The sequence below is a fragment of the Anser brachyrhynchus genome, assembly GCF_964034855.1.
Source record: "Anser brachyrhynchus genome assembly, chromosome: 1".
In the NCBI taxonomy this organism is placed as follows: domain Eukaryota; kingdom Metazoa; phylum Chordata; class Aves; order Anseriformes; family Anatidae; genus Anser; species Anser brachyrhynchus.
The window spans coordinates 26,423,287-26,448,192 of NC_137694.1; the positions used below are offsets into that span (position 1 = coordinate 26,423,287).

The 24,906-nt window shown below is 47.8% G+C and overlaps 3 protein-coding genes across 16 annotated transcripts in view; 2 read left to right on the forward strand and 1 right to left on the reverse strand.

The window, feature by feature from the left end:
• The first annotated feature begins 2,502 nt into the window (after positions 1–2,502).
• Positions 2,503–7,949, forward strand: LOC308194787 (uncharacterized protein). 3 transcript variants are annotated; one of them, XM_080591131.1, is made up of 6 exons: positions 2,505–2,666; positions 2,759–2,900; positions 5,333–5,515; positions 5,974–6,212; positions 6,945–7,015; positions 7,690–7,949. In XM_080591131.1, the coding sequence occupies exons 1-5, from the start codon at positions 2,629–2,631 to the stop codon at positions 6,997–6,999; spliced, it is 657 nt and encodes a 218-aa protein (XP_080447257.1). In that variant the 5' UTR covers positions 2,505–2,628; the 3' UTR covers positions 7,000–7,015; positions 7,690–7,949. The 3 variants fall into 3 exon arrangements, 2 of the variants coding, with proteins under 2 accessions (XP_080447256.1, XP_080447257.1); XR_013950870.1 differs by having other exon boundaries at positions 2,503–2,666; positions 5,974–7,015; XM_080591130.1 differs by lacking the exon at positions 7,690–7,949 and having other exon boundaries at positions 2,503–2,666; positions 5,974–7,163.
• Positions 7,950–10,099: 2,150 nt separating this feature from the next.
• Positions 10,100–23,479, reverse strand: LOC308194776 (uncharacterized protein; the record flags this gene model as incomplete). 7 transcript variants are annotated; one of them, XR_013950857.1, is made up of 4 exons in its annotated part: positions 22,949–23,392; positions 11,242–11,480; positions 10,353–10,449; positions 10,108–10,238 (listed from the first exon to the last, which is right to left on the reverse strand). XR_013950857.1 is itself a non-coding variant. In XM_080591091.1 (4 exons), the coding sequence occupies exons 1-3, from the start codon at positions 23,333–23,335 to the stop codon at positions 21,838–21,840; spliced, it is 681 nt and encodes a 226-aa protein (XP_080447217.1). In that variant the 5' UTR covers positions 23,336–23,479. The 7 variants fall into 7 exon arrangements, 2 of the variants coding, with proteins under 2 accessions (XP_080447216.1, XP_080447217.1); XM_080591091.1 differs by lacking the exons at positions 10,108–10,238; positions 10,353–10,449; positions 11,242–11,480 and adding exons at positions 20,888–21,147; positions 21,822–21,892; positions 22,326–22,564 and having other exon boundaries at positions 22,949–23,479; XM_080591090.1 differs by lacking the exon at positions 10,353–10,449 and having other exon boundaries at positions 10,100–10,238; positions 22,949–23,391.
• LOC308194756 (uncharacterized protein) overlaps positions 14,063–24,906 on the forward strand; it is a 69,918-nt gene continuing 59,074 nt past the window's right edge. For 3 of the 6 annotated variants that reach the window (XM_080591041.1, XM_080591040.1, XM_080591042.1), the window contains exons 1-5: positions 14,063–14,413; positions 16,123–16,237; positions 16,455–16,628; positions 16,740–16,846; positions 17,365–17,502. In XM_080591041.1, the coding sequence (XP_080447167.1) occupies positions 14,205–14,413; positions 16,123–16,237; positions 16,455–16,628; positions 16,740–16,846; positions 17,365–17,502 (743 nt within the window). In that variant the 5' untranslated portion in view covers positions 14,063–14,204. Of the gene's footprint in view, positions 14,414–16,122; positions 16,238–16,454; positions 16,629–16,739; positions 16,847–17,364; positions 17,503–19,922; positions 20,084–24,906 lie in introns of all 6 variants that reach the window. The other 3 variants (XR_013950837.1, XM_080591043.1, XM_080591044.1) reach the window with 3 other exon arrangements.

Here is a 24,906-nt window from a genome sequence, read left to right on the forward strand (position 1 = left end):
CAATTCCGCTCCACTGACCAGGAAAGAGGCACCTTTTCTTTCAGCGGGGATCTTACCAGTGTCCCTTTAGATAAACCCTCAAAGAGATCCCTGGTGGTGTAGCAGGTCCACCATCATGGGGAGACTGACACCGCACACAGACAGTTCTGAACTGGTTTCAAGTCAGTTGCTGTCCTAGGCAAGAGCAAGGATACTAGGCAAGGATGTTTTGGATCTGACTGCCTGTATGTTCTCTCTTTCTGCGTGTAGCCTTTGCAAGAAACTGGTAGAACATGCACGCTGTGTAAAGACGGGAGAAGCTTCTGCTGGCGCTGCACAAGACACAGCAGTCCCCAGCAGATTCTGCTCTCCGAGGACTGAGCGTTTTTTATTGAGCGCACTTGCTTTGGATGGAGAAGGTAGGATCCTGAAGTGTGGAAGAGCTGATGAGGACAACTAATGTGGCCTGATGTCAGACCGCTTCCCGTATTTGGGGGCAGGGCTTGACTGGCAGGGAAAAGCAGAGTGCCAGGAATGCTCACACTGTCTCGCTTCGTCCATCCCTTGTAGGTGCCCTGCCAGCTGTAGGAGCAGAGCAGGAGGAAGAGGCTGAATTGCCCTGGGATCGCAAGGTACTTTCTGTGAAGGACCCACTGGGCTCCCATTTGGCTCGCTTACTTTGGGGCAAGTTTACCTCTGGGCTCGCTTACCTCTGTTGCTGCCTCTGCCACTTGTTTGTGACTGGGGCCCTTGAACTACTTGTGCTCCAGCCCAGCTGTTCAGTTTGCGCTGGGTTGGTGAAACTGCTGGGAGAACTGGGTCTCGCTGCAGCTGGCCTTTCAGTTAGAGTTCCAGTCTAGGGAAAGCATGTTCTACATAATGAAGCAGCAAAGATTATTCCTGCTGCTTAAAATCTTCTGAGCTTCTCAAAGGGGCTGGCCGGGAGTGGACTGTTGCTTTTCACCATACTTCACCAGTGCTCTGGTAACCTTTATGTGGCAATTTTTAACGCCAACAACGAAGAGATACCAGAGAATAGCATTGAGGGCTTGCAGTTCTGCTTTCAGCGTGCATTCCTTGGCCGCGAGCATGTTCTCAGAAGCAGCAGGGAGATTCCAGGCCATGCTTAAGCTCTGGCAGAACGAAGTCTGGCTTCTGCTTTACAACTTCTGAAATGCCATTGGAGGCAACAATAGTTCTGCAGATTCCATTCTCCACTGCCCGCCTTTTTGCGTAGGTAGAAAGCCCCTGCCCAGTCTCTCAGGCTATGTTCCAAGAAGAGAAAAAACGTTAAGCCTTCCCTCTGTTTTAAGAAACAGAAACCCTCACAAAGAGCTGCTGATAGTTGAGGCTAAGAAAGATGGAGAGAGGTCCCCAGCTGTGCCTGGTGGTGGTGCACTTCCAATCCTTTGTTTCAGTCAGAAGACTGACCTAGTTGTAGAACCTAATGAGTAAAAGCACAGCTCATATTCCCATGTTCTCACTGACTTTGTCATGCTCACGGAACCCCATTTCTTTAGGATCAAGACAGACAGCTGCAGCTTGAGCTTCCTGGTGCTCCTGAAAGTCTGTCCGTGTCAGAAGCCCCACCTGAAGCTACTGAGAGCCAGCTCAGTGACATTGAGAAAGATGCAGAGCGCTTGCGAGAGGAATTGGAGATGGTTAAAGCTAAGGTATGAAAAGGCTGCACTATAGGGATAAATCCAAGGGTGGTTGTCCTTTCTCTTCCCTTCTTCCCCCTCTCTGCTGGTGACCAACACAATGGGCCTTTTCAGCTTTAAATAAGCTGGAGGTGCAAGGCAGTGTGTAAGGAGCCACCTCGTTGCGGGTAGATAGAAGCATAGAATGATAGAATTTCTGAGTTGTTGTGGATCCACAAGAGATCTCCCCTCATTTTACTCTTCTCCAGGCTGAACAATCCAAGTGACTTCAGCCACTTCTCATACGTCTCATACGTCTTCCCCTCTCGACCCTTTACCGTCTTTGTTGCCCTCCATTGGACACTAACAGCTTTATATCTTTCTTATACTGTGGCGCGCAAAACTGCACACAGTGCTCAACATGAGGCCTCGCCAGCGCAGAGCAGAGCAGGACAATCAGTTCCCTTGACTGGCTAGCAAGGCCGTTCTTGATGTGCCCCAGGATGCGGTTGGCCTTCCTGGCCACCAAGGCACACTGCTGGCTCATGTTCAGCTTGCTGTCGATCAAAACCCCGATATGCCTTTCTGCGGGGCTGCCATCCAGCATCTTTTCCCCGGTCTGTATGTATAGCCAGGGTTGCCCCTTCCCAGGTGCATAATCCAATGCTTGCTCTTGTTGAACTTCACATTCTTGATGATTGCCCAGCTCTCTAATTTCTCCAGATCTCTCTGCAAGGCCTCACCTCTCTTGACAGTCAACAGTTCCACCTGATTTGGTATCATCCGTGAACTTGCTCAAAAGAACTTCAAGTCCTTAATCCAAGTCATTTATAAAAAAATTGAAGAGGACTGGTCCTAAAATGGAGCCTTGGGGAACTTCACTAGTAACAGATCTCCAGCCTGATTATGCAATGTATCTCTTCTGTTTTGAAAGTGTCAGTGTGAGAGATCGGAAGAGAAGAAGCTGGTCGAGTTGAAATGCCCAGTCGAAGTGCGCCTCGAGCAGGAAATGAAAAGAAACAGCGAACTGCAGAGAGAATGTCACAGGTATGGCATGTTAGAATGTGAGAGAATGTGAAACAGGCTGGTAGTTCCTTCACCTCCTACCTCATTGTTTTCTTGACTAATTTGCTGCACAGGTTAAGGAGGCTTCTGAACGGAGCTCTGCAGAAACTAAGAGAATATGAGGCCAGAGAAAGAGAGCCCCAGTTCACTACTGCAAGAGACATGATGAGCAGCTGCTCTGAAGGGGCCAGTGAAGCTGATAAATTAACAGCAAAGGTGAGCTCTGGATTCTGCAGGATTTTGTGGTTTCTTTTTTTGTCTGTTAATGTTCACACCTCTGTTGTTCTTTTCTATGCTCCTGCTTGTATTGTGAGATGTCTGTTCTCTACTTGATGCTCCTTCTGTTGTCATACATAGCAGGTATTGCAGAAAGAGTCAAGTGCCCTTGTGGTGGCTCATTCTTAGTCCAAAGGCTCGTAGCATTCTCGTGGCTTCACTGCCATTAGAAGAGTTCTCTTAAATGACAGGGAATGGCATTGTGTTTAGGCAGTGTAAAATGAAGATTAAGTTTCCGGGTTTTTGTTTGTTTTTATTTTTTGTTTGTGTTTGTTTTGAGGGATTTTTGTTGGTCTGTTTCCTATCTATTTATAAAAGGCAGGAACGTCGCGAGTGTATTTTTAGAAGGTGTAGAAAAGGTGTATTTCTGGGGGAGAAGAGTAAGACAGCATCGCAGCTGGCCTTTGGGACTTAATGGGACATCTGCTATATCCTCCGTATCCTTGCAACCAAACATCAGCTTTGACCTAGAGAGAAAATGCCTTCCTCCAGCAGTTCTGTCAAAGTGGCCTCCTGAGGCACTGTTTCCAAAGCTTTCAGAGTAAGGGCAGGAAGAGTATTTGTTGCTCGTGCCTAGTCCATTCTGCACTGCAGCGCTTCCCTCCACACACAATAGGCATTCTTTCTGGTGTCTGGGTAGAGGTGTGTTTGATGTCCCATGAGCAGAGGAGCATTTTGGGCAAGAGCGTCCCTAGCAAAAGAACCGAGGAAGGATGGAAACTTGGGGAATCCTGTCAGCAAAGATCTTAAAGCTGTTCTTCTCTTGAAAGACGAGCCTGCCTTTACTTTGCTTTTAATACCGAGTCAGAAGGTGACAAAGACCATCTTGACGCCCTACCCCTTTATGCATTGCTCTCCACAGCTCAATGAACTTTCGCAGCAGCTGGAGATGGAGTCTGGAAAATGCAGGCAGCTAGAAGCACAAAATTGTGACCTGCAAGAAGAGCTGTCTGCTCTGCGTGGGTCTCAGGAAAAAATGGAGAAGAGCAATGGCCAGCTGCAAGAAGAGGTGGCATGCATCAAAGCTCTTCTGAAGACTTACAAGGTGGGTCACAGGCAAAAGCAACAGCATGAGACAGAGATAAGAAAGAGCCTGACAAGGAACAAGTGCTCGGACCAGAAGTCGCAGGTGATGTTTGTATTTGGGGTCTTGCCCCTCATTCTTTCTGTGAGGCGTTGTTCTCCACAGGCACAGAAGTCCCTGTGAATTGTGTATGGAGCCTTTGGAAAAGGCTTACAAGCAGAGGACTGTCTTACAGAGACAGAAGTGTCTTAGCACTAATTCTGAAGTAAGAACAGAGTGCTGAGAACTGGTGTCCTCCAGACTAAAATGAATGGTTGACCTGTGGGAGTTTCCGGCTTCTGCCTTCACTGCTGGTGGTAGTGAGGAGGCAAGTGGCCTCCCCTGAGTGAGGCTGGGCCCTTGAAACTGGCTATGCGAAAGGTAAAGGTGAGCTCTGGATTCTGCACGCTTTTGTGATTTCTTTTTTTGTCTATTCATGTCCATACCTCTGTTGTTCTTTTCTATGCTCCTTCTTGTATTGTGAGATGTCTGTTCTCTACTTGATGCTCCTTCTGTTGTCATACATAGCAGGTATTGCAGAAGGAGTCAAGTGCCCTTGTGGTGGCTCATTCTTAGTCCAAAGGCTCGTAGCATTCTCGTGGCTTCACTGCCATTAGAAGAGTTCTCTTAAATGACAGGGAATGGCATTGTGTTTAGGCAGTGTAAAATGAAGATTAAGTTTCCGGGTTTTTGTTTGTTTTTATTTTTTGTTTGTGTTTGTTTTGAGGGATTTTTGTTGGTCTGTTTCCTATCTATTTATAAAAGGCAGGAACGTCGCGAGTGTATTTTTAGAAGGTATAGAAAAGGTGTATTTCTGGGGGAGAAGAGTAAGACAGCATCGCAGCTGGCCTTTGGGACTTAATGGGACATCTGCTATATCCTCCGTATCCTTGCAACCAAACATCAGCTTTGACCTAGAGAGAAAATGCCTTCCTCCAGCAGTTCTGTCAAAGTGGCCTCCTGAGGCACTGTTTCCAAAGCTTTCAGAGTAAGGGCAGGAAGAGTATTTGTTGCTCGTGCCTAGTCCGTTCTGCACTGCAGCGCTTCCCCCCACACACAATAGGCATTCTTTCTGGTGTCTGGGTAGAGGTGTGTTTGATGTCCCATGAGCAGAGGAGCATTTTGGGCAAGAGCGTCCCTAGCAAAAGAACCGAGGAAGGATGGAAACTTGGGGAATCCTGTCAGCAAAGATCTTAAAGCTGTTCTTCTCTTGAAAGACGAGCCTGCCTTTACTTTGCTTTTAATACCGAGTCAGAAGGTGACAAAGACCATCTTGACGCCCTACCCCTTTATGCATTGCTCTCCACAGCTCAATGAACTTTCGCAGCAGCTGGAGATGGAGTCTGGAAAACGCAGGCAGCTAGAAGCACAAAATTGCGACCTGCAAGAAGAGCTGTCTGCTCTGCGTGGGTCTCAGGAAAAAATGGAGAAGAGCAATGGCCAGCTGCAAGAAGAGGTGGCATGCATCAAAGCTCTTCTGAAGACTTACAAGGTGGGTCACAGGCAAAAGCAACAGCATGAGACAGAGATAAGAAAGAGCCTGACAAGGAACAAGTGCTCGGACCAGAAGTCGCAGGTGATGTTTGTATTTGGGGTCTTGCCCCTCATTCTTTCTGTGAGGCGTTGTTCTCCACAGGCACAGAAGTCCCTGTGAATTGTGTATGGAGCCTTTGGAAAAGGCTTACAAGCAGAGGACTGTCTTACAGAGACAGAAGTGTCTTAGCACTAACTCTGAAGTAAGAACAGAGTGCTGAGAACTGGTGTCCTCCAGACTAAAATGAATGGTTGACCTGTGGGAGTTTCCGGCTTCTGCCTTCACTGCTGGTGGTAGTGAGGAGGCAAGTGGCCTCCCCTGAGTGAGGCTGGGCCCTTGAAACTGGGTATGTGTGACTGATGGGGGGATGGTTCTCTTCTTCTTTGTGGTGATGGAAATTTCATTATCTGCTTCAGACACGGGCAGCCTCTCCAGACATGCAAGAACTGACGAGATCCCCTCCTTGTGCTTCTCTGAGAAAGAACCTAAAGCACAGAAGCAGAGATGCTGACTCTGAAGAGGAGGACGGAGGGAGAAAGACACCACAAGAGCACACTTTTCCAGATGAGTCCATTCAGGCAAAACTGGAAAGGTACAAGCGCTACTATCTGGAGGAACAAAAGCTCAGAGAAGGTCTAGAAAATGACCTGCAAAGGTATGTCCAGACTGGGTTTTGGAGTGAAAGCAAGATGCTGCTTTTTCCTTGTACGTTCTCCTCCTAAAATCCCTCTTGTATACCTGACCAACATTACGTCAGTAAATATGCCTATAGTCACTCTCATAGTCACTCTCTGCCTGGGGCCTGCTCCTGCGGGGGCTCTCCATGGGCCGCAGCCTCCTCCAGGCCACATCCACCTGCTCCACCGGGGGCTCCTCCACAGGCTGCAGCATGGAGATCCTGGACTCTTCTCACAGAGGCCAACCCTGCAGCCCGTTACAGCCAAAACCTTGCCACGTACACCCAGTACAGCGATGTAAGGCAGAAAAGAGGAACTGCATGTCCTATTGTCATGACAACAAACTAAGAATGCTTAAAGAAGTAGGAGCCTTCTAGATAGTAGAATCTGATTCTGTGAAGTCTACGGCTTTGGCTGCCATTTCAGCAGCATGTCTGAGATTTGAGATTTCCTTAGGCAGGGGAGGATATCCCTGACTCTTTATGCAGGTGATGCATCTTCCAGAAGAAGCCACATAAATACACAGCATTGGCGGTACTTTTCCACAATGGATGCAAGCTCTCCAAAAACCTCAAATCAAATGATGTTTTTGTGTTTAGATGCCATTAATCCCTTCCACTCTCAGAAGTCGAATGTTGGTCAAAGACCTGGAGAGTAGCTTTGCCAAACTGTAACCAAATATAATTCTTGCATGCATCTGACTTTTTCAGAGCTCGTCAGCGTCTAGACGAAAACAACGCTAAGCTCCACCGGAAGCACCACTGAAGCCTGCGTGGCTAAGGTCAGCATTCATAAATGTTATTCTCAACCCCTCTTAAAGCATATCTGTGAGCAAGCTTACGCTTCTGAGCCTCAAGTTAGAATCCCTTTGTGGTTCCAAAACACACCTTCTTTATGCTAAAACAACTGCTAAGCATCAGAAGAGTACACAACTGTATTGGGGCGGGCTGAAGACCTCTGATCATTGCGGGGTGTGCAAAATACAGAGTGCCCTTCTTCTTCTGCAAAGCCGTAAGGGAAAGAGTGAAGGGAAAGAAAGGGAGAATAGACAAAATAACCGTACAAATGGTAATAGGAGAACAGGCACCAGACAAAGACATGCCGCACTGAAGGCTGCGTTAGGGCCTGGTTGCAGCAAGAAGATGTTTGCCTTTTCAAAGGCAGATCCTTTTCAACGTTTTCAAGGTGAATGCGGAAGCTGTATTTTAGGAGTAGTGTTCCAAAGAATGCCCAGTTTGAATGCTTAGAGAGTAGGGACACTTGAGGATGAAGAGGGCTGCAGAGGACTAAGTCTAACACTGATGAGCAAGAGTCATTTGCAGGTTCCCTCACAACGTTCTGTGTGTAGCCTGTGGTATTTCCTTCACTAACTTCTGGAATACTGGTAATTGGAGGTGAAAAGGTGTTCCTGCCTTGTGCATTTTCTTCTTATTGTGTGTTTCCCTGTTTTTACAGCTGGATATCATTACTGATCAGATGAAGGCAGAGCAGACAAAGTCCCAGTCCAGAAAACAAGCCATAGTTCTACCAAGATGGAAGATGACTGCCAACACTTGCCTTCTGCCCCGTAATTCGGGCAGTTTCCAGGCCGTGAGCAAAAGCAGCCATTGCCCCCACCACGCTGGCAAGAACGCAGCGGTTCTGTGCAGATAACAGCCTGCCTTTAATTCCAAGTTCTGTCGCCCGCCTTGGCATTTAATAAACCATGTCACGTAGTGTGGGTCTTTGTCTGTTCCCTTCTCCCTTACGGACTTTGCTTCTCCTCTCCCATGCCCATGTGACTGTTCCCTCTGATTCCTTCTGCTCGTCTCTCTTACTGACCAGGAGCATCCTGTGAACATCAAATGTATTTTTTCCGTTGTGGGAAGCAGACCAACTGTCCTGGTTCCAGTTAGGACAGAGTTAATTTTTCCTCACAGTAGCTGGTAGGATGCTATGTTTTGGATTAGGATGAGAAGAGCGCTGATAACATGCTGATGTTTTAATTGTTGCAGAGCAGTGTTTACACCAGGCCAAGGACTTTTCGGCTTCTCGCTCTGTCCTGCCAGCGAGCAGGCTGGGGGTGCAGCAGGAGCTGGGAGGGGACAGACCCAGGACAGCTGCACTGTGACTGCGGCACATTCTGGCTCCTGCCTTAAGAGCTCTTTGTGCCTCAGTTGACGTTCTTCCGCAGCGTGGATGGGGATCTCGGGCCATGCGATGGGGCAGGGCTCCTCAGGAGGCATCGAGAACGTGCCTGGCTGGCAGGGGCACTGCATTACTTCCCTGTGGCCATGGTTGAGCTGGCACCTGCCCCAGTTGTACTGGGTCTGTCTGGGATGGAGTTAACATTCCCTGCGGCAGCCCATATAGTGTTGTTCTCTGCACTGGTACAGAATCATAGAATCATAGAATCATTAAGGCTGGAAGAGACCTTCAAGATCACTGGTCCAACCATCACCCTACTACCAATGTCACTCACTAACCCACATCCCTAAGCGCCAGGTCCAACCTTGCCTTGAACACCTCCAGGGACGGTGACGCCACCACCTCCCTGGGCAACCAGCTCCAATGTCTGACTGCTCTTTCTGAGAAGAAATGTCTCCTCATTTATAACCTTATCCTCCCCTGGTGCAACTTGAGGCCATTCCCTCCAATCCTGTCACTAGTTACCTGAGAGAAGAGGTGGACCCCCAGCTCCCCACACCTTCCTTTCAGGTAGTTGTAGACAGCAATAAGGTCTCCCCTGAGGTCTCTCCAGCTTTATAGCCCTTTTCTGGACACGTTCCAGGGCCTTGATGTCCTTCTTGCACTGAGGAGCCCAAAGCCGAACACAGTACTCAAGGTGCAGCCTCACCAGAGCAGAGTACAGGGGAAAAATCACCTCCCTGGTGCTGCTGGCTACACTTTTCCTGATACAAGCCAGGATGCCGTTGGCCTTCTTGGACGCCTGGGCACACTGCTGGCTCACGTTCAGGCGAGCATCGACCAACACCCCCAGATCCTTTTCCTCTGCACAGCTCTTGAGCCACTCTCCCCCAAGCCTGTAGCAAGAGTCTTTTTGTAGCAAGAGTCACTGATGAGCAAGAGTCATTTGCAGGTTCCCTTTAGATGTTCTGTGTGTAGCCTGTGGTATTTCTTTCAGTAACTTCTGAAATGCTTGTAGTTGGAGGTGAAAACGTGTTCCTTCCTTAAGCATTCCCCTCTTATTGTGCGTTTCCCTGTTTTCACAGCTGAACATTATTACTGATCAGATGAAGGTGGAGCAGACGAAGTCCCAGTCCAGAAAACAAGCCATAGTTCTACCAAGATGGCAGTGGACTGCGAGCACTTGCCTTCTGCCCCGTAATTCGGGCAGTTTCCAGGCAGTGAGCAAGAGCAGTCATTGGCCCCGCCATGCCGGCAAGAATGCGGCGGTTCTGTGCACATAACAGCCTGCCTTTAATTCCAAGTTCTGTCACCCTCCTTGGTATTTAATAAACCATGTCATGTAGTGCAGGTCTTTGTCTTCTTCTCCCTTCCGGGCTTTGCTTCTCCCCTCCCCTACTCATTTGACCGTTCCCTCTAATTCCCGCCGCTGGCAGGGGCACAGCATTACTTCCGCATGGCTGTGGTTGATCTGGCAGCTGTCCTAGCTCACCCCCACACTCTCCCGGGCACAGGGCAGCACCGTACCCACATCCAGGGACAGGTCCCCCCTGACGTCCAGCTCCTGCGGGGCCATTCTTCATTTGTGCTGCCACAGTGCTGTCGCTGGGTTGGTGACAGCGGCTGAAGGTGTCCCCGTGCTCCAGACCGTCTGGGTGCAGAGGGCCCTCCCCGAATTTGCCAGAGGAATGGCAGAAGATCTCTTCCTATAGGAGTATTGGGTTTGCATAGCAAGGTTTTATCTGCAGGGCGCTGCAGGGGTAGCCTCTGTGAGAAGAGTCCAGAAGATGCCCCATGTTAGATAAGGGCCAGATTCCGCTGGCTCCAAAGGGACCTGATGCTGGCCAGAGATGAGCCAAAAATTGCTGTTTGTGCATCTGTGAAAGCATATTTAAGAAAGGGAAGACAAACAAACAAAACTGTGGAACAACAGCAGCTGGGATAGTAAGAAGAAAAGGTTAAAAAGTTCTACTCTGATGAAGACAACTTACTTCATCCCGACGGCCACCCGGACGACCACCAGAGAGTAATACGCAAGCGCAGAAGGACTGATAAGATAATTAGCATACAAGGCGGGGCTAGGTGGAGCTAGAAAATGAATATGCATAGCTCTGTTGTGAAACTTAATGCATATGTAATATTTTAGGAGATAAAAAAGAACTGAGTGAACAAATCGGACGAAGTTAGATTTGGGCAGGCATGCCCTTAACTTCCGGCGGCTAATAAAAGCACCTTCACATAATCACTTTGTGGATTATGTGTCTTTATGAAAGCTAACGTGCAGACACCAAGATCAGTGCAGAAGGAGGGCAGGAGGTACTCCAGGTGCCAGAGCTGAAGTTCCCCTGTGGCCTATGGAGAGGCCCCTGGTGGAGCAGGCTGTCCCCCTGCAGCCCATGGGTCCCACACGGAGCAGATCTCCACGCTGCAGCCCGTGGAGGAGCCCCCGGTGGAGCAGGTGGATGTGGCCTGGAAGAGGCTGCGGCCCATGGAGAGCCCCCGCAGGAGCAGGCCCCGGGCCGGAGCTGCAGCCCGTGGAGAGGAGCCCACGCAGGAGCAGGGGGTCTGGGGGGAGCTGCCGCCCGTGGGGGACCCGTGCTGGAGCAGTTTGCTCCTGGGGGATGGACCCCGTGGTACGGACCCACGTTGGAGCAGTTCTTGAAGAGCTGCTGCCTGTGGCAGCCCCCGCAGGCTCATTTTGGGAAGGACGGCATCCCGTGGGAGGGACCCCACATGGAGCAAAGGCAGAGAGTGACTATGCAATTATAGGCATATTTACTGACGTAATGTTGACCAGGTATACAAGAGGGATTTTAGGAGGAGAACGTACAAGGAAAAAGCAGCATCTTGCTCTCACTCCAAAACCCAGTCTGGACATACCTTTGCAGGTCATTTTCTAGAGCTCTTCTAAGCTTTTGTTCCTCCAGATAGTAGCGCATGTACCTTTCCAGTTTTGCCTGAATGGACTCATTTGGAAAAGTATGCTCTTGTGGTGTCTTTTTCCCTCCATCCTCCTCTTCAGAGTCAGCATCTCTGCTTCTGTGCTTTAGCTTCCTTCTTAGCAAAGCACAAGGAGTGGATCTCGTCAGTTCTTGCATGTCTGGGGAGGCTGCCCGTGTCTGAAGCAAATAATGGAATTTCCTTTGGGAATTGAAATCAGTTCTCAACACATTACAATCCCACTTTTAGCAAACATTTTTCACTTTCTTATGGTTTATAATTTGTGAACAGTTGAAGTTTTTTTTTTTTTTTATAAGCTAAAAATGTAGCTAAACTTAACAAATCCAATTATGATGTACTTGGATCCACAATAACACCCTTAAGAGTCCTTTTTGATAATTGTATATAGATGTAATATGCACAGGCCTACCTGAGTTTTTTCTAAACTGTTGTTAATACAATGAATCTATGTGGTTCTGAATATGCTAGGGTCTTCTCTTACACAAAAATCTCTTACTGTATTGAAAGCAAAGAAACATTTCTTGTTCCTCACTTAGAGGAAGCTTAAAGACATCCATTCTGCTTTGTCAACAGAAAGGTAGCTGTTAATCTTGCTGAGGATTAACAGACTGTGTGCATGGGATACAGTGCCATGGTGTTAGAGTGGACTGGGAACAAGCAAAACCGCTGCTGCACTCAGCATATCCACGGGCTACACAGGGTTCTCTCTATGAGTGGCACACCAGGAGCACCACCACAGCTCCAGCTCTCCACCTAGACAGAGCTGAAGCTGTTACAGTCTCTACCTGCAGCATGCATGTAACTACCTCATTCTCTTCAAAGACCCAGGGCATGCAATGCAGAAAAACACAAACTGCCCAGATAGCTTTTCTGAGTTGTACCCCCCCCCCCATAAACGCAGGAGTTGCAAAGCAGGTGTAGCAAATCACCAGATGATGAGCAGCACATAGTTATCAGCCCAGCAAGTCTTTACTGCAGTTTTTACTTGTTGGTAAACAAAATACACGCTGTCATTGTGTACTGGGGGAGGATAAAGACTGGAAACAGAGAATTTGACTGCCATTATGTACCTCAGATCTACGCAAGACTGTGAGCTAAATTAGCTAGCTGTAGCGAATCACGTCAAAGGAAAGTTAGTCATTCAATGGACTAACTCAAACGCCAAAGCTTACACAACACTTAAGCCCTATTTGGAAATCTTCCTGTGGTACATGCATCTTGTACTGGGTATCAGAACAGGAATGAATCGCCTCATGCAGCCACGAATAGAAACAGCATTTACTAGATGGTGCTCAGAGAAAGCTACAGATTAGCTAAGTAGAACGCATTGAGAGGATGAAGAAATACATCATGAAATACCAGTATCTAATAAATAAATAAATATAATTATCTAAAAGAAATTAAAAACAGAAATGGATTGAAACTAATTTTAAATTTAGTATCTTCAGCATCATCCATAAAAAGAGACTAAAGACATAATATTAACAAAAAGGGGAAAAAAACACAAATACAGAAACCTGATAGTTGGTTGAGTAACAGCTTCTAGTAATTCATTTTGCAACCTTTTCAGCTAATAATGAACTGTTCCTGTTGTGCCTAAATGGCTATCTGTATTCACAGGCCCCATCAGAAGACCCTAACTTCAAAGCATAAAACTGTAAATTTCAGCCCAACTACCTACCACAGTCCTTACCCATTAGAGCTGCCTCTGCAATCAGTTTTTATTGATCCCATTCTGAAACACGCGATATTTGGCAGGGAGCATAGTGCCTCTGTCTCTGCTGGGGACTATGCTGCAAACCAGATGCTTTTATGGCTGAGCATGCTGCCACTTGAAAAAGAACTTGAGAAAAAACACTTCCTCCAGGGAAGAGCACTGGGATGGATTGTGTTTACTCTATATTACCATCTCATAAATAAAATTCTACCAATTCTTCTAAGGTATCTGGAAGAAAACAGATACACCTAGCTAAAAATGCATTTTGTTCTCCATTTCTCCATTAAATGGTTGTGCTAATTAAGGAGATGCTCTCAAAATAGCTGCTCATAGAATTATGTTTTACAAGCTGGATTTACTTGGCTGAAGTTTCAACAAAAGTTTTTTTTTTTTTAATTATTATTATTTTAGCTCTTCCTTCTACAGATCAGGTCTGAAACAACAGAGCACTGCTAATAAGCAACTGATAGAAGTGGCTGGTACATCAACCAGTTTGGTCAAAGAGAGCAATACTGCCAGAAGCAAATACGCTTGATAAAACCGTGAAGACTCATCCTAGAAAGGAAAATTAAGGCTTTAATAGCTATACTGTTATTAGTGATGAAAGAGAAGAAAGTATTTCAGAGGGCTGTATCTCCTCCCCTGGAAGTGGTACTATACTAAATATTTTCACTGCTAACGATAAGAAAATATGCACGCTATAATTAGGTTTTGATTGCCATCTCTTCACTTTTCACACACTCAGACGCACGAAGCAGCTCGTAAGCACAGGGAGGAGTGCTGCCAGGCTTGGCCACCTTGGGTAACGTCCCCCGAGACAGATGACGTCGCACCAACCGTACCACGGCACTACTCACAACTTACACTTTCTTACTGCAAGGTTTCGCCACTCTTCCCTACCTATTACTGAAGAAGATCCCCCAACCCCCTCTCCTTACACTGAGACATGCTCATTAAGCTCATCAGCGGCCCCACAATTAACCCCCTCCGCACGCCGCTGCCGCAGCAGCCGTTGAGCGGAGCCCCCGCGGCGCTATCACAAAGTGGAGGCGGCCGCGGCCGGGCTGCGCATGCGGAGAGCCGCCCCGCGGCGGGCGGGCAGGGCGCGGAGCCGGGGGAAGCGCCGCCGGTTGCCTGTCCCTAACTGCCGCCCCCCCACCTCGGCATGAAGAAGATTTTCGGCTTCGGGAGGAAGAGGAAGGGGCAGCCGCCGCCTCCCGGCGGCGCCGACGCCTCGCCCTGTCCCGCCGGTGCCTACGAGCTCCGCCAGAAGGAGCTGGGCAAGCTGCACCGCGCTGCCGCCGGCGGCGACCTGGCCCAGGTGCGGCAGGGGCTGAAGAAACACGGCATCGACGAGCGGGACAAGGCGCAGCGGTAAGGGTGGAGCGGGGCTGGGGCTGGGGCTGGGGCTGGGAGGGGGTCCTTGTAACCCCCCAGGACCCCCCCACTCTCCAGAAACACGCCCCTGGGGAACGCTGTGCTGAAGGAGAGGGGTGAAGGTAGTACAGCCAGCGTCAGTAGTGCCCTGGGGGCGGTCAGCGTAGGGTGGTGGCAGGAGGAGCAGAGGCTGGGTCACCCGGGCCTTTGGGGACAGGAGCGGCTTTGCTGGCACTGGAGGCATTGCGTTGCTGCGGTGGGCAACGCTGAGAGCTCCCATGCTCGCTGCCAGCACGCATCCTGCAGACGGTCTTCTTCCAGCAGAGACCTCTCCATTCGTTGCAGCAGGGTTATCAGGACAGGGTTTAGGAGGGCGACAACAGGGCTGCAGCTTTTCCGAAGGCTTTCTTGTTTGTGAAGCTAATGGTGGCTTCTTTAGGATCGTCACGTTTCCTAGTGCTTGGTCCTAGCAGCTTTAAGGTGATCACAGACTCCCTCAGAGTTGCATTGGTTGTGGTTATCGGTTGCCCACCTGAGGTCTGTATAGTCAGCTGCCATCATGCTGTGCCGGTTGGCTTTCAGGTGATCACAGTCAGACCTTCAGAGGTGAAGGATCCTGCGCGCTCCTATGGGAGTTTCTCCAAAAAGTGGAAATAGTCGCTCTCGAGTGACTGCTGCCGTTCCCTGTCTGTAGCAAGACATGACAGGTTCTCTGAACTTTTGTGCGATTTACTTGTCTTCATCCTTTTTGCCTTGGCAGAAGCTTTTTTTTGTATACGTGGTTCATTAGCTGCCCTGCGATGGGAAGAGAAGTATCTGCATTAAAAACTGCTGTATTTCTGCATCATGTCACGGCATTTGCGCACCTCTCCTTTTCTGTTCCCACCTAGCTCGAGAGCAGTTGTGCTCCAGTCTCTCAACAAAATACCCCAACAGTTGTTTTTTTCCAAGGTTACTTGAGGCTTCCTAAATGCAGAGAAGGATCCTACCCACAGTGATGCAGTTCAAAAAACAGTGGACTCTTTCTCTCTCATTTCTTGAGGAATTTCAGGATTTTTGTTGCACGACCTTCTTCTGTGGTTTTCCATTTGTATGATAGTTATAAATGTCAGGATGGTGACATACTACTTTCCTGTAGTCAGGATTACGGTGTTGTGTCTGTTTTGCTAGATGTTATCAGAGGTGCTTTGATGCATATGTGTGTTTCATGTTTGCAGTAGTAACCAGGCTAGCAAAAAGAAAAAGCAGGTGTTTTCAAAAAGCAAAGCAAAACATCAATATTCTTGCTATAAAACCCATCTCCTACATCTCTGATATGTTTCTGGCGTGTGAATGATCCTGTGAGAACTTAGAGGTTTACTTGCTCTAGACCTCAGATTCCCAGGCCTTGGTCTTTTGTGCTGTGTCATGGGTGCAGTTGTGCTGGAGGCAGTGACCAGAGTCTGGACACAGGAATCTGTTTGTGCAGATTCAGTTCTAAAGCGGAAAAAATGTCATCTTACTAAGCATATGTTGGGGGGGGAGGGGGTGGGGTTCCTAGCCATCTTAAGGCTTTGGGTGTGCAACTGCTGTTGCTGGCAATGGAATGAGCTTGGGTATTTGTTCTGTTTCGGTATTTTGAGACATGAAATTTGCCCTAACTGTGTACCACAGACTGAAATAATTTCTTCGTCTGTCAGTGTGAATTTAATACATTTATTTTTTAGGACACCGCTGCATCTTGCTTGCGCAAATGGACACGTGGATGTCGTTACATACCTAGTAGAAAACAAGTGTAAGCTAAATCTTTTTGACAATGATAACAGATCGCCACTGATGAAGGTATGTGGAATGTGTTATCCTACACAAAGTGGGGCTTATTGATTACGTGTTAAATGATGGCTATCTTGCTGAATTCTTTACATAAATCTGTGTAGAAACAGGTATATGATAGCTAGTCTTGGAAGAGGCTTCCCAGCATTGGGAAGTTGCAGTATTCGTTGGTAGAGTGAAACATGACTGTTGCAATTTTTTTCCTTTTTTTGTGTATTGTTTCCAGGCAGTACAATGCCAGCAAGAAAAATGTGTGGCTATTTTGCTAGAGCATGGTGCTGATCTGAACCTGGCAGATGCTAGTGGCAACACTGCCCTTCACCTGGCTGCCGCAGCTCCGAATACATCTCTAGCAGGGATGTTACTTGAGCATAATGCCCATATTGATGCTCAAAATAAGGTAAATTTTGAGATTTGTTAGGGAAGTTCTTTCAAAAAGTTGCATTAATATTTCTGTTGAAGGGTTTTTTGGTTTTGATTTTTAACTTGAATGATTTATCTGCCCTTTCAGGAGGGATATACCCCCCTTATTCTTGCTGTCTTGGAACATCATGAAGAGATGGTAGAATTTCTCCTTAAAAAAGGAGCTGATGTGCATGCTCGAGATCAGTGTGAAAGGTGAGGTGCTGGTCAAAACTCTATATGGATTGCCTTAGTTGTCTTCAGGTTGGACTGATGAGAGGCACAGGAAAATGAGCACTGAAATAGAAAGAGCCACACAGAAGGAGTTCCCTGTGTGACTGCTGGAAGCAGGTCTACAGAAGGCCTCTGTCATGGGTCATTGCATGTTTTCTGCATTGAAGATTGCAGGAAAGCATTGTTTGTGGTGGCCACCGTGGCAGAGACTTGTTAGGAGCATTGCTGTTATGAAGGAGATGCTTTTTCAAATTGAGGAATAGTTCATATGTAAGCATTGTCAATGTAGGAGCTTTGTCTGAGGATCAAACGCTTAATTTTTTTATTCCCTTTCACATTTTATTGTTGCTCTTAATAAGTAGTTAAAAAATACGTTTTCTCCTGTTCATTGTAAACTAATGGGGATTTTTTTTTTGAGAGAGAGTAAGCAAATAGGGATTAAAATAATTGCAATGTCTGTGTAAAATGATTCATTTCATATTATATTTTGGATGCTTCAGAACCCCACTTATGACTGCTGCATCTGGTGGGGAGCTTAACTTGATAAAAGTTCTTCTTCGCTATGGTGCTGATCTTTCCCATAAGGACACTAAAGGATGGACAGCTGAGGATTATGCTATTATTCATGGATATTCTAGGTAAACTTTTAACTTTATTCTTAGAATTGCTAAGTTGTCAGTTATCAATGTTGGCTTTGGACTTTTCTGCTAACAGTACCAAGGTTTAATGGTATCTTGGGATAAGTCTCACTGAGCACAGCTTCAGACAAACAAACAAACAAAACTGTGGAACAACATCAGCTGGGAGAGGGAGGAGTGAGAACCAGCCCTACAGACACCAAGCTCAGTGGACAAGGAGGGAAGGAGGTGCTCCAGGTGCCAGAGCTGAAGTTCCCCTGTGGCCTATGGAGAGGCCCCCGATGGAGCAGGCTGTTCCCCTGCAGCCCATGGGTCCCACATGGAGCAGATCTCCACGCTGCAGCCCGTGGAGGAGCCCCCAGAGGAGCAGGTGGATGTGGCCTGGAGGAGGCTGCGGCCCATGGAGAGCCCCCGCAGGAGCAGGCCCTGGGCTGGAGCTGCAGCCCGTGGAGAGGAGCCCACGCAGGAGCAGGGGGTCTGGGGGGAGCTGCCGCCCGTGGGCGACTCGTGCTGGAGCAGTTTGCTCCTGACGGACAGACCCCATGGTACGGAGCCATGTGGCAGCAGTTCTTGAAGAGTTGCTGCCTGTGGGCAGCAGTCCTGCTCAGTTCTGGAAGGATGGCATCTCATGGGAGGGACCCCACGTGGAGCTGGGGCAGAGAGTGACCGTGAAGGAGCGGTGGAGACAAAGCATCAGGGACTTGGTTCATGGAAGAAGACTATAACTCAACACAAATAAGTTATAAAGTAGGCATGTGGTTTATTTTGGCGCCGGTCACATGCGGGATAGCCCCCAAAGGCACGCGCACCTTAACGCGGCAACTTGCTTTGGTTATATGCAGTAAAAAGTTACATATGCATGAAGTTTCCCAATACGCTTATGCGTATGCCTAACCTATCCCCGCTTTGTATTAAAATTAGCTCCAAGAAGTCATTTCCATAAACTCCTCCCATCTGCGCCTGCGCAGTGCCTTCTGGTGGTGGTCGTCGGGGGGTCGTGGGGATGAAGTCCGATAACTCCTCTTCATCACCACTAGTTGACCCCATGCCTTTGTACAGACTCAGCTGCCCCTTGGCTCTTGTCCAAACCACAAGGTCGGTCTCAGCTGGTTTTTGAGACAGGTTCCCCATTTTTGTCAGGAAACATCTTCTGTGAGGGGCCCCAAGACTCCTTGTTTCGATTAATTTGCACAGCAGTAAGCAAAGACACGCAGCAATATCTATTTCAAAGCGATTAAGCAAGCCCCCTTTCTTTCATTCCTGGCTTTAATAATTACAATTGTTTTATTTAGAAATCATTAATACGATCAAGCAAGCCCGCGTTCTTCTATCCCTGGCTTCAGTCCCCCCTTTCTAGAAGATTAGTAAATTCTTTTACTCGCAGCAAAGATTCCCAACTTGGTACTGATCACTTAATGCCATACCATGGACGTGCAACAAAGAAGTCAGCATGGCTATGCGGTATAACATTCTCCAGTTCCAGAGTAGTATAATTACATACAATACAAGACTCATACCAACTAAGGTCAATATGACTATGATCGGGTGACACAATGTATTGAGAATGCCATTTGCCGTTGGTGACCACCCGAAGATTGTGTCCCACCAGTGATGACCAGCACCTTGTTTATATTGTATTGTTAGACTTGATCAACTGGTGGGATACCACTGGTGCCAAATATAAAAATCACACCCGACAATTCTAACAAAGTTACAGATACAAAAGCTAGAATGATTTTTGCTAGGGAGAGTAATATTCTCCTTATCTACTTCTGCAAAAGCACAAGCAGTTCTTAAACACACACAGCCTTGACCAATATATAAGCACAGTCTTCTGACTAGTATTTGGATGAATTTCAAAGTGGAAAACACCTTGCTCAGTGTCAAGACATACGTCCTGAGCGTCAATTGTGTTGCTTTCACAGATAAATCCTTTAATCATTAATCATTAACATGATTAAGCAAGCCCCCATTCTTCTATCCCTGGCTTCAGACTGACCGCAGCCCCCATTCCCCCGTGCCGCTCAGGGGGAGGAGGTGGAAGAGGGTGGGTGGGACGAAGTTGGCTTTGGTTTCTTTCCTTTGTTTCTCACTTCTCTGGCTTGTTAGTAAGTAATAGCCAATAGATTTTACTAATTTCCATACTCTGAGTTTGTTTTGCCCTTCACAATAATTGTTGAGTGAACTCCCTGTTCTTGTCTCAACCCTTGAGCCCTTTTCATCGTATTTTCTCCCCCTTTTCCCTTTGAGGAGTGGGAGTGAGTGAGCGGTTGTGATGGAGCTCAGCTGCCCACCTGAGTAAAACCACCACAGAGGTGTGTCCCACAGTCACTCCACAGGCAAACAAGGGGTCTTGCAAAGTAACTCCTTCACAGGGAATGAGAACTTCCCCCTGCCCCCTTCTTTTGCTCCCTCCGTAGAGGTTTGCAGTCCAAGGCAGTCGAGTGCTGTTGCGGAGAGTGGATCGTGGCGGGCAGGTGATTTTCCGCATCGAGGCCGCTGGAGGCAGTCAAGGGAGCCGCAAGGACCCAGCAAGTTGACTCCACGCCTCAAGACTTCCTCCAACAAGAAGGAAAGAAGGGTAATGGTTGTAGGCGACTCCCTTCTGAAGGGAACAGAGGGCCCCATATGTCAGCTCGACCCTACCCGTAGGGAAGTCTGCAGCCTACCTGGGGCTCAGGTCAAGGACGTTACCAGGAAACTTCCTGACCTCGTTAGCCCCCCTCCGATTATTACCCATTAGTGAGAATTCAGGGTGGCAGTGATGAAATTGCTGAGAGAAGCCTGGAGACTATCAAAAGGGACTCCAGGGGATTGGGGCAATTGCTGGATGGAGTGGGTGCGCAGGTGGTGTTTTCCTCTGCCTTCAGCCCTCCCTGAATTTGCCAGAAGATCTCCTCTTTATATGGGGGAGCCCGGGTCTTCTTCCCAGGAGAACATCTTGCTCAGAGGATGATGGTTTGAAGCCTACAAATCATTTCCCCTGCATTCAGAAATCTGGCCGCAGCATTAAAGCTCTCTGCCAGCCTCATGGACACTGTGGTTGAGGTCCTCCGCTTGTCGTGGGCTATCCCTTTTGCAAGGGAACCATTTCCAGCCACAAGAGGCACATGACACCTCTGTCTTTGTGTATTCTCCCTTTTTCCATCCCAAGCCCTTGTCCCTAGTTCACCCAGGAGTTTCCCTTGGTACTGTGTAACTCACAGGACACATCTGCAAGAGGGTTGGTCTGCTTCCCACAACGGAAAAAATACATTTGATGTTCACAGGATGCTCCTGGTCAGTAAGAGAGACGAGCAGAAGGAATCAGAGGGAACAGTCACATGGGCATGGGAGAGGAGAAGCAAAGTCCGTAAGGGAGAAGGGAACAGACAAAGACCCACACTACGTGACATGGTTTATTAAATGCCAAGGCGGGCGACAGAACTTGGAATTAAAGGCAGGCTGTTATCTGCACAGAACCGCTGCGTTCTTGCCAGCGTGGTGGGGGCAATGGCTGCTTTTGCTCACGGCCTGGAAACTGCCCGAATTACGGGGCAGAAGGCAAGTGTTGGCAGTCATCTTCCATCTTGGTAGAACTATGGCTTGTTTTCTGGACTGGGACTTTGTCTGCTCCGCCTTCATCTGATCAGTAATGATATCCAACTGTGAAAACAGGGAAACACACAATAAGAAGAAAATGCACAAGGCAGGAACACCTTTTCACCTCCAATTACCAGTATTCCAGAAGTTAGTGAAGGAAATACCACAGGCTACACACAGAACGTTGTGAGGGAACCTGCAAATGACTCTTGCTCATCAGTGTTAGACTTAGTCCTCTGCAGCCCTCTTCATCCTCAAGTGTCCCTACTCTCTAAGCATTCAAACTGGGCATTCTTTGGAACGCTAATCCTAAAATACAGCTTCTGCATTCACCTTGAAAACGTTGAAAAGGATCTGCCTTTGAAAAGGCAAACATCTTCCTGCTGCAACCAGGCCCTAACGCAGCCTTCAGTGCGGCATGTCTTTGTCTGGTGCCTGTTCTCCTATTACCATTTGTACGGTTATTTTGTCTATTCTCCCTTTCTTTCCCTTCACTCTTTCCCTTACGGCTTTGCAGAAGAAGAAGGGCACTCTGTATTTTGCACACCCCCCAATGACCAGAGGTCTTCAGCCCGCCCCCATACAGTTGTGTACTCTTCTGATGCTTAGCAGTTGTTTTAGCATAAAGAAGGTGTGTTTTGGAACCACAAAGGGATTCTAACTTGAGGCTCAGAAGCGTAAGCTTGCTCACAGATATGCTTTAAGAGGGGTTGAGAATAACATTTATGAATGCTGACCTTAGCCACGCAGGCTTCAGTGGTGCTTCTGGTGGAGCTGAGCTTTGACTTCAGCTAGTTTCTGACGAGTTCTGAAAAATTCAGAGAGATTGAATCAGCAGATTCAGAGATTCTGCTCTCTAGAAGGCCCATATTATTCAAGCATTCATGTTTGCAGACAGGACAATAGGACAGGCAATTTCGCTTCTCTGCCTTATATCGCAGAGAACGTTACAATGAGGAACACATTATCAGAGTGGCCAGAAGACCACATGTTAAGACGATGCCAACTTCAAAAATGCTTTTGTAATGCCATGACCAGTGATGGTACTGCGGGAACACTGAAGCATTATGAAGGCAGTTCTAAAAAAGAGGAAGGTTTGCAGAGGAGTCTTTTATCAATATGCCTTTTAAGACATATTTACTGACATAATGCTGACCAGACAAAAAAAAGGGATGTTGGGAAGAAAACGTACAGGGAAAAAGCAGCATCTTGCTCTCACTCCAAAAAACGTCCAGACATACCTTTTGAGGTCCTTTTGTAGGCATCTTCTGAGGTTTACTTCCTCCAGATAGTAGTACCTGTAATTTTCCAGTCTTTCCTGCATGGACTCATATGGAAAAGTATGATCTTGTGGTGTCTTTTCCCTAACATCCTCCTCTTCAGAGTCAGCATCTCTGCTTCTGTGCTTTGGGCTCTTTCCCAGCGAAGTGCAAGGAGGGGATCTTGTCAGTTCTTGCACGTCTGGAGAGGCTGCCTGTGTCTGAAGCAGATAATGAAATTTCCATCACCACAAAGAAGAAGAGAACCATCCCCCCATCAGTCACACATACCCAGTTTCAAGGGCCCAGCCTCACTAAGGGGAGGCCACTTGCCTCCTCACTACCACCAGCAGTGAAGGCAGAAGCCGGAAACTCCCACAGGTCAACCATTCATTTTAGTCTGGAGGAGAAAGTAAGCCTTTTCCAAAGGCTCCATACACAATTCACAGGGACTTCTGTGCCTGTGGAGAACAACGCCTCACAGAAAGAATGAGGGGCAAGACCCCAAATACAAACATCACCTGCGACTTCTGGTCCGAGCACTTGTTCCTTGTCAGGCTCTTTCTTATCTCTGTCTCATGCTGTTGCTTTTGCCTGTGACCCACCTTGTAAGTCTTCAGAAGAGCTTTGATGCATGCCACCTCTTCTTGCAGCTGGCCATTGCTCTTCTCCATTTTTTCCTGAGACCCACGCAGAGCAGACAGCTCTTCTTGCAGGTCGCAATTTTGTGCTTCTAGCTGCCTGCATTTTCCAGACTCCATCTCCAGCTGCTGCGAAAGTTCATTGAGCTGTGGAGAGCAATGCATAAAGGGGTAGGGCGTCAAGATGGTCTTTGTCACCTTCTGACTCGGTATTAAAAGCAAAGTAAAGGCAGGCTCGTCTTTTAAGAGAAGAACAGCTTTAAGATCTTTGCTGACAGGATTCCCCAAGTTTCCATCCTTCCTCGGTTCTTTTGCTAGGGACGCTCTTGCCCAAAATGCTCCTCTGCTCATGGGACATCAAACACACCTCTACCCAGACACCAGAAAGAATGCCTATTGTGTGTGTGGGGAAGCGCTGCAGTGCAGAACGGACTAGGCACGAGCAACAAATACTCTTCCTGCCCTTACTCTGAAAGCTTTGGAAACAGTGCCTCAGGAAGCCACTTTGACAGAACTGCTGGAGGAAGGCATTTTCTCTCTAGGTCAAAGCTGATGTTTGGTTGCAAGGATACGGAGGGTACGGAGGATATAGCAGATGTCCCATTAAGTCCCAAAGGCAAGCTGCGATGCTGTCTTACTCTTCTCCCCCAGAAATACACCTTTTCTATACCTTCTAAAAATACACTCGGGAGGTTCCTGCCTTTTATAAATAGATAGAAAACGAACAAACAAAAATCCCTCAAAACAAACACAAACAAAAAATAAAAACAAACAAAAACCCGGAAACTTAATCTTCATTTTACACTGCCTAAACACAATGCCATTCCCTGTCATTTAAGAGAACTCTTCTAATGGCAGTGAAGCCACGAGAATGCTACGAGCCTTTGGACTAAGAATGAGCCACCACAAGGGCACTTGACTCCTTCTACAATACCTTCTAAAGCACACGTGTGCCTTAGCAGCACCTCTCAGTAACCAGGGGAAATCTAGATCAAGGGTTCCATGCACCTGAACAAGACACCCACGGCAGCTCAAAAGCACTTCTTGGACCTCTACTTCAGGGTGCCCATGGCTAGGGAAAGACGGGTTGAGACGGCTGCTGGTGAGCGGTAAGTTACAAAAGCATCACTGGCTCAACTCCTAAGACAGGGCTCTCGAAGTGATCTTGGGCAAAGCCAACTTCAGACAGGTGGAGTTCCACCTGCCAGACCCGGAAAATGCTGTGGACCTGTGCCATGGCCTGTGAAGCCACTGAGCCCGCCATCCTTGCTGTGACTCTCGGCTCGTCCTTCCTCCACAGAGCAGCCTGCCCTCCGTGTGCCCTTGCAGATACTGCTCTGCACGTTCATTTTGACCCACAATGACAACTGCTCTGCGTTCACCTGCTATGTATGACAACAGAAGGAGCATCAAGGAGAGAACAGACAACTCACAATACAAGAAGGACCATAGAAAAGAACAACAGAGGTATGGACATGAATAGACAAAAAAAGAAATCACAAAAGCGTGCAGAATCCAGAGCTCACCTTTACCTTTCGCATAGCCAGTTTCAAGGGCCCAGCCTCACTCATGGGAGGCCACTTGCCTCCTCACTACCACCAGCAGTGAAGGCAGAAGCCGGAAACTCCCACAGGTCAACCATTCATTTTAGTCTGGAGGACACCAGTTCTCAGCACTCTGTTCTTACTTCAGAGTCAGTGCTAAGACACTTCTGTCTCTGTAAGACAGTCCTCTGCTTGTAAGCCTTTTCCAAAGGCTCCATACACAATTCACAGGGACTTCTGTGCCTGTGGAGAACAACGCCTCACAGAAAGAATGAGGGGCAAGACCCCAAATACAAACATCACCTGCGACTTCTGGTCCGAGCACTTGTTCCTTGTCAGGCTCTTTCTTATCTCTGTCTCATGCTGTTGCTTTTGCCT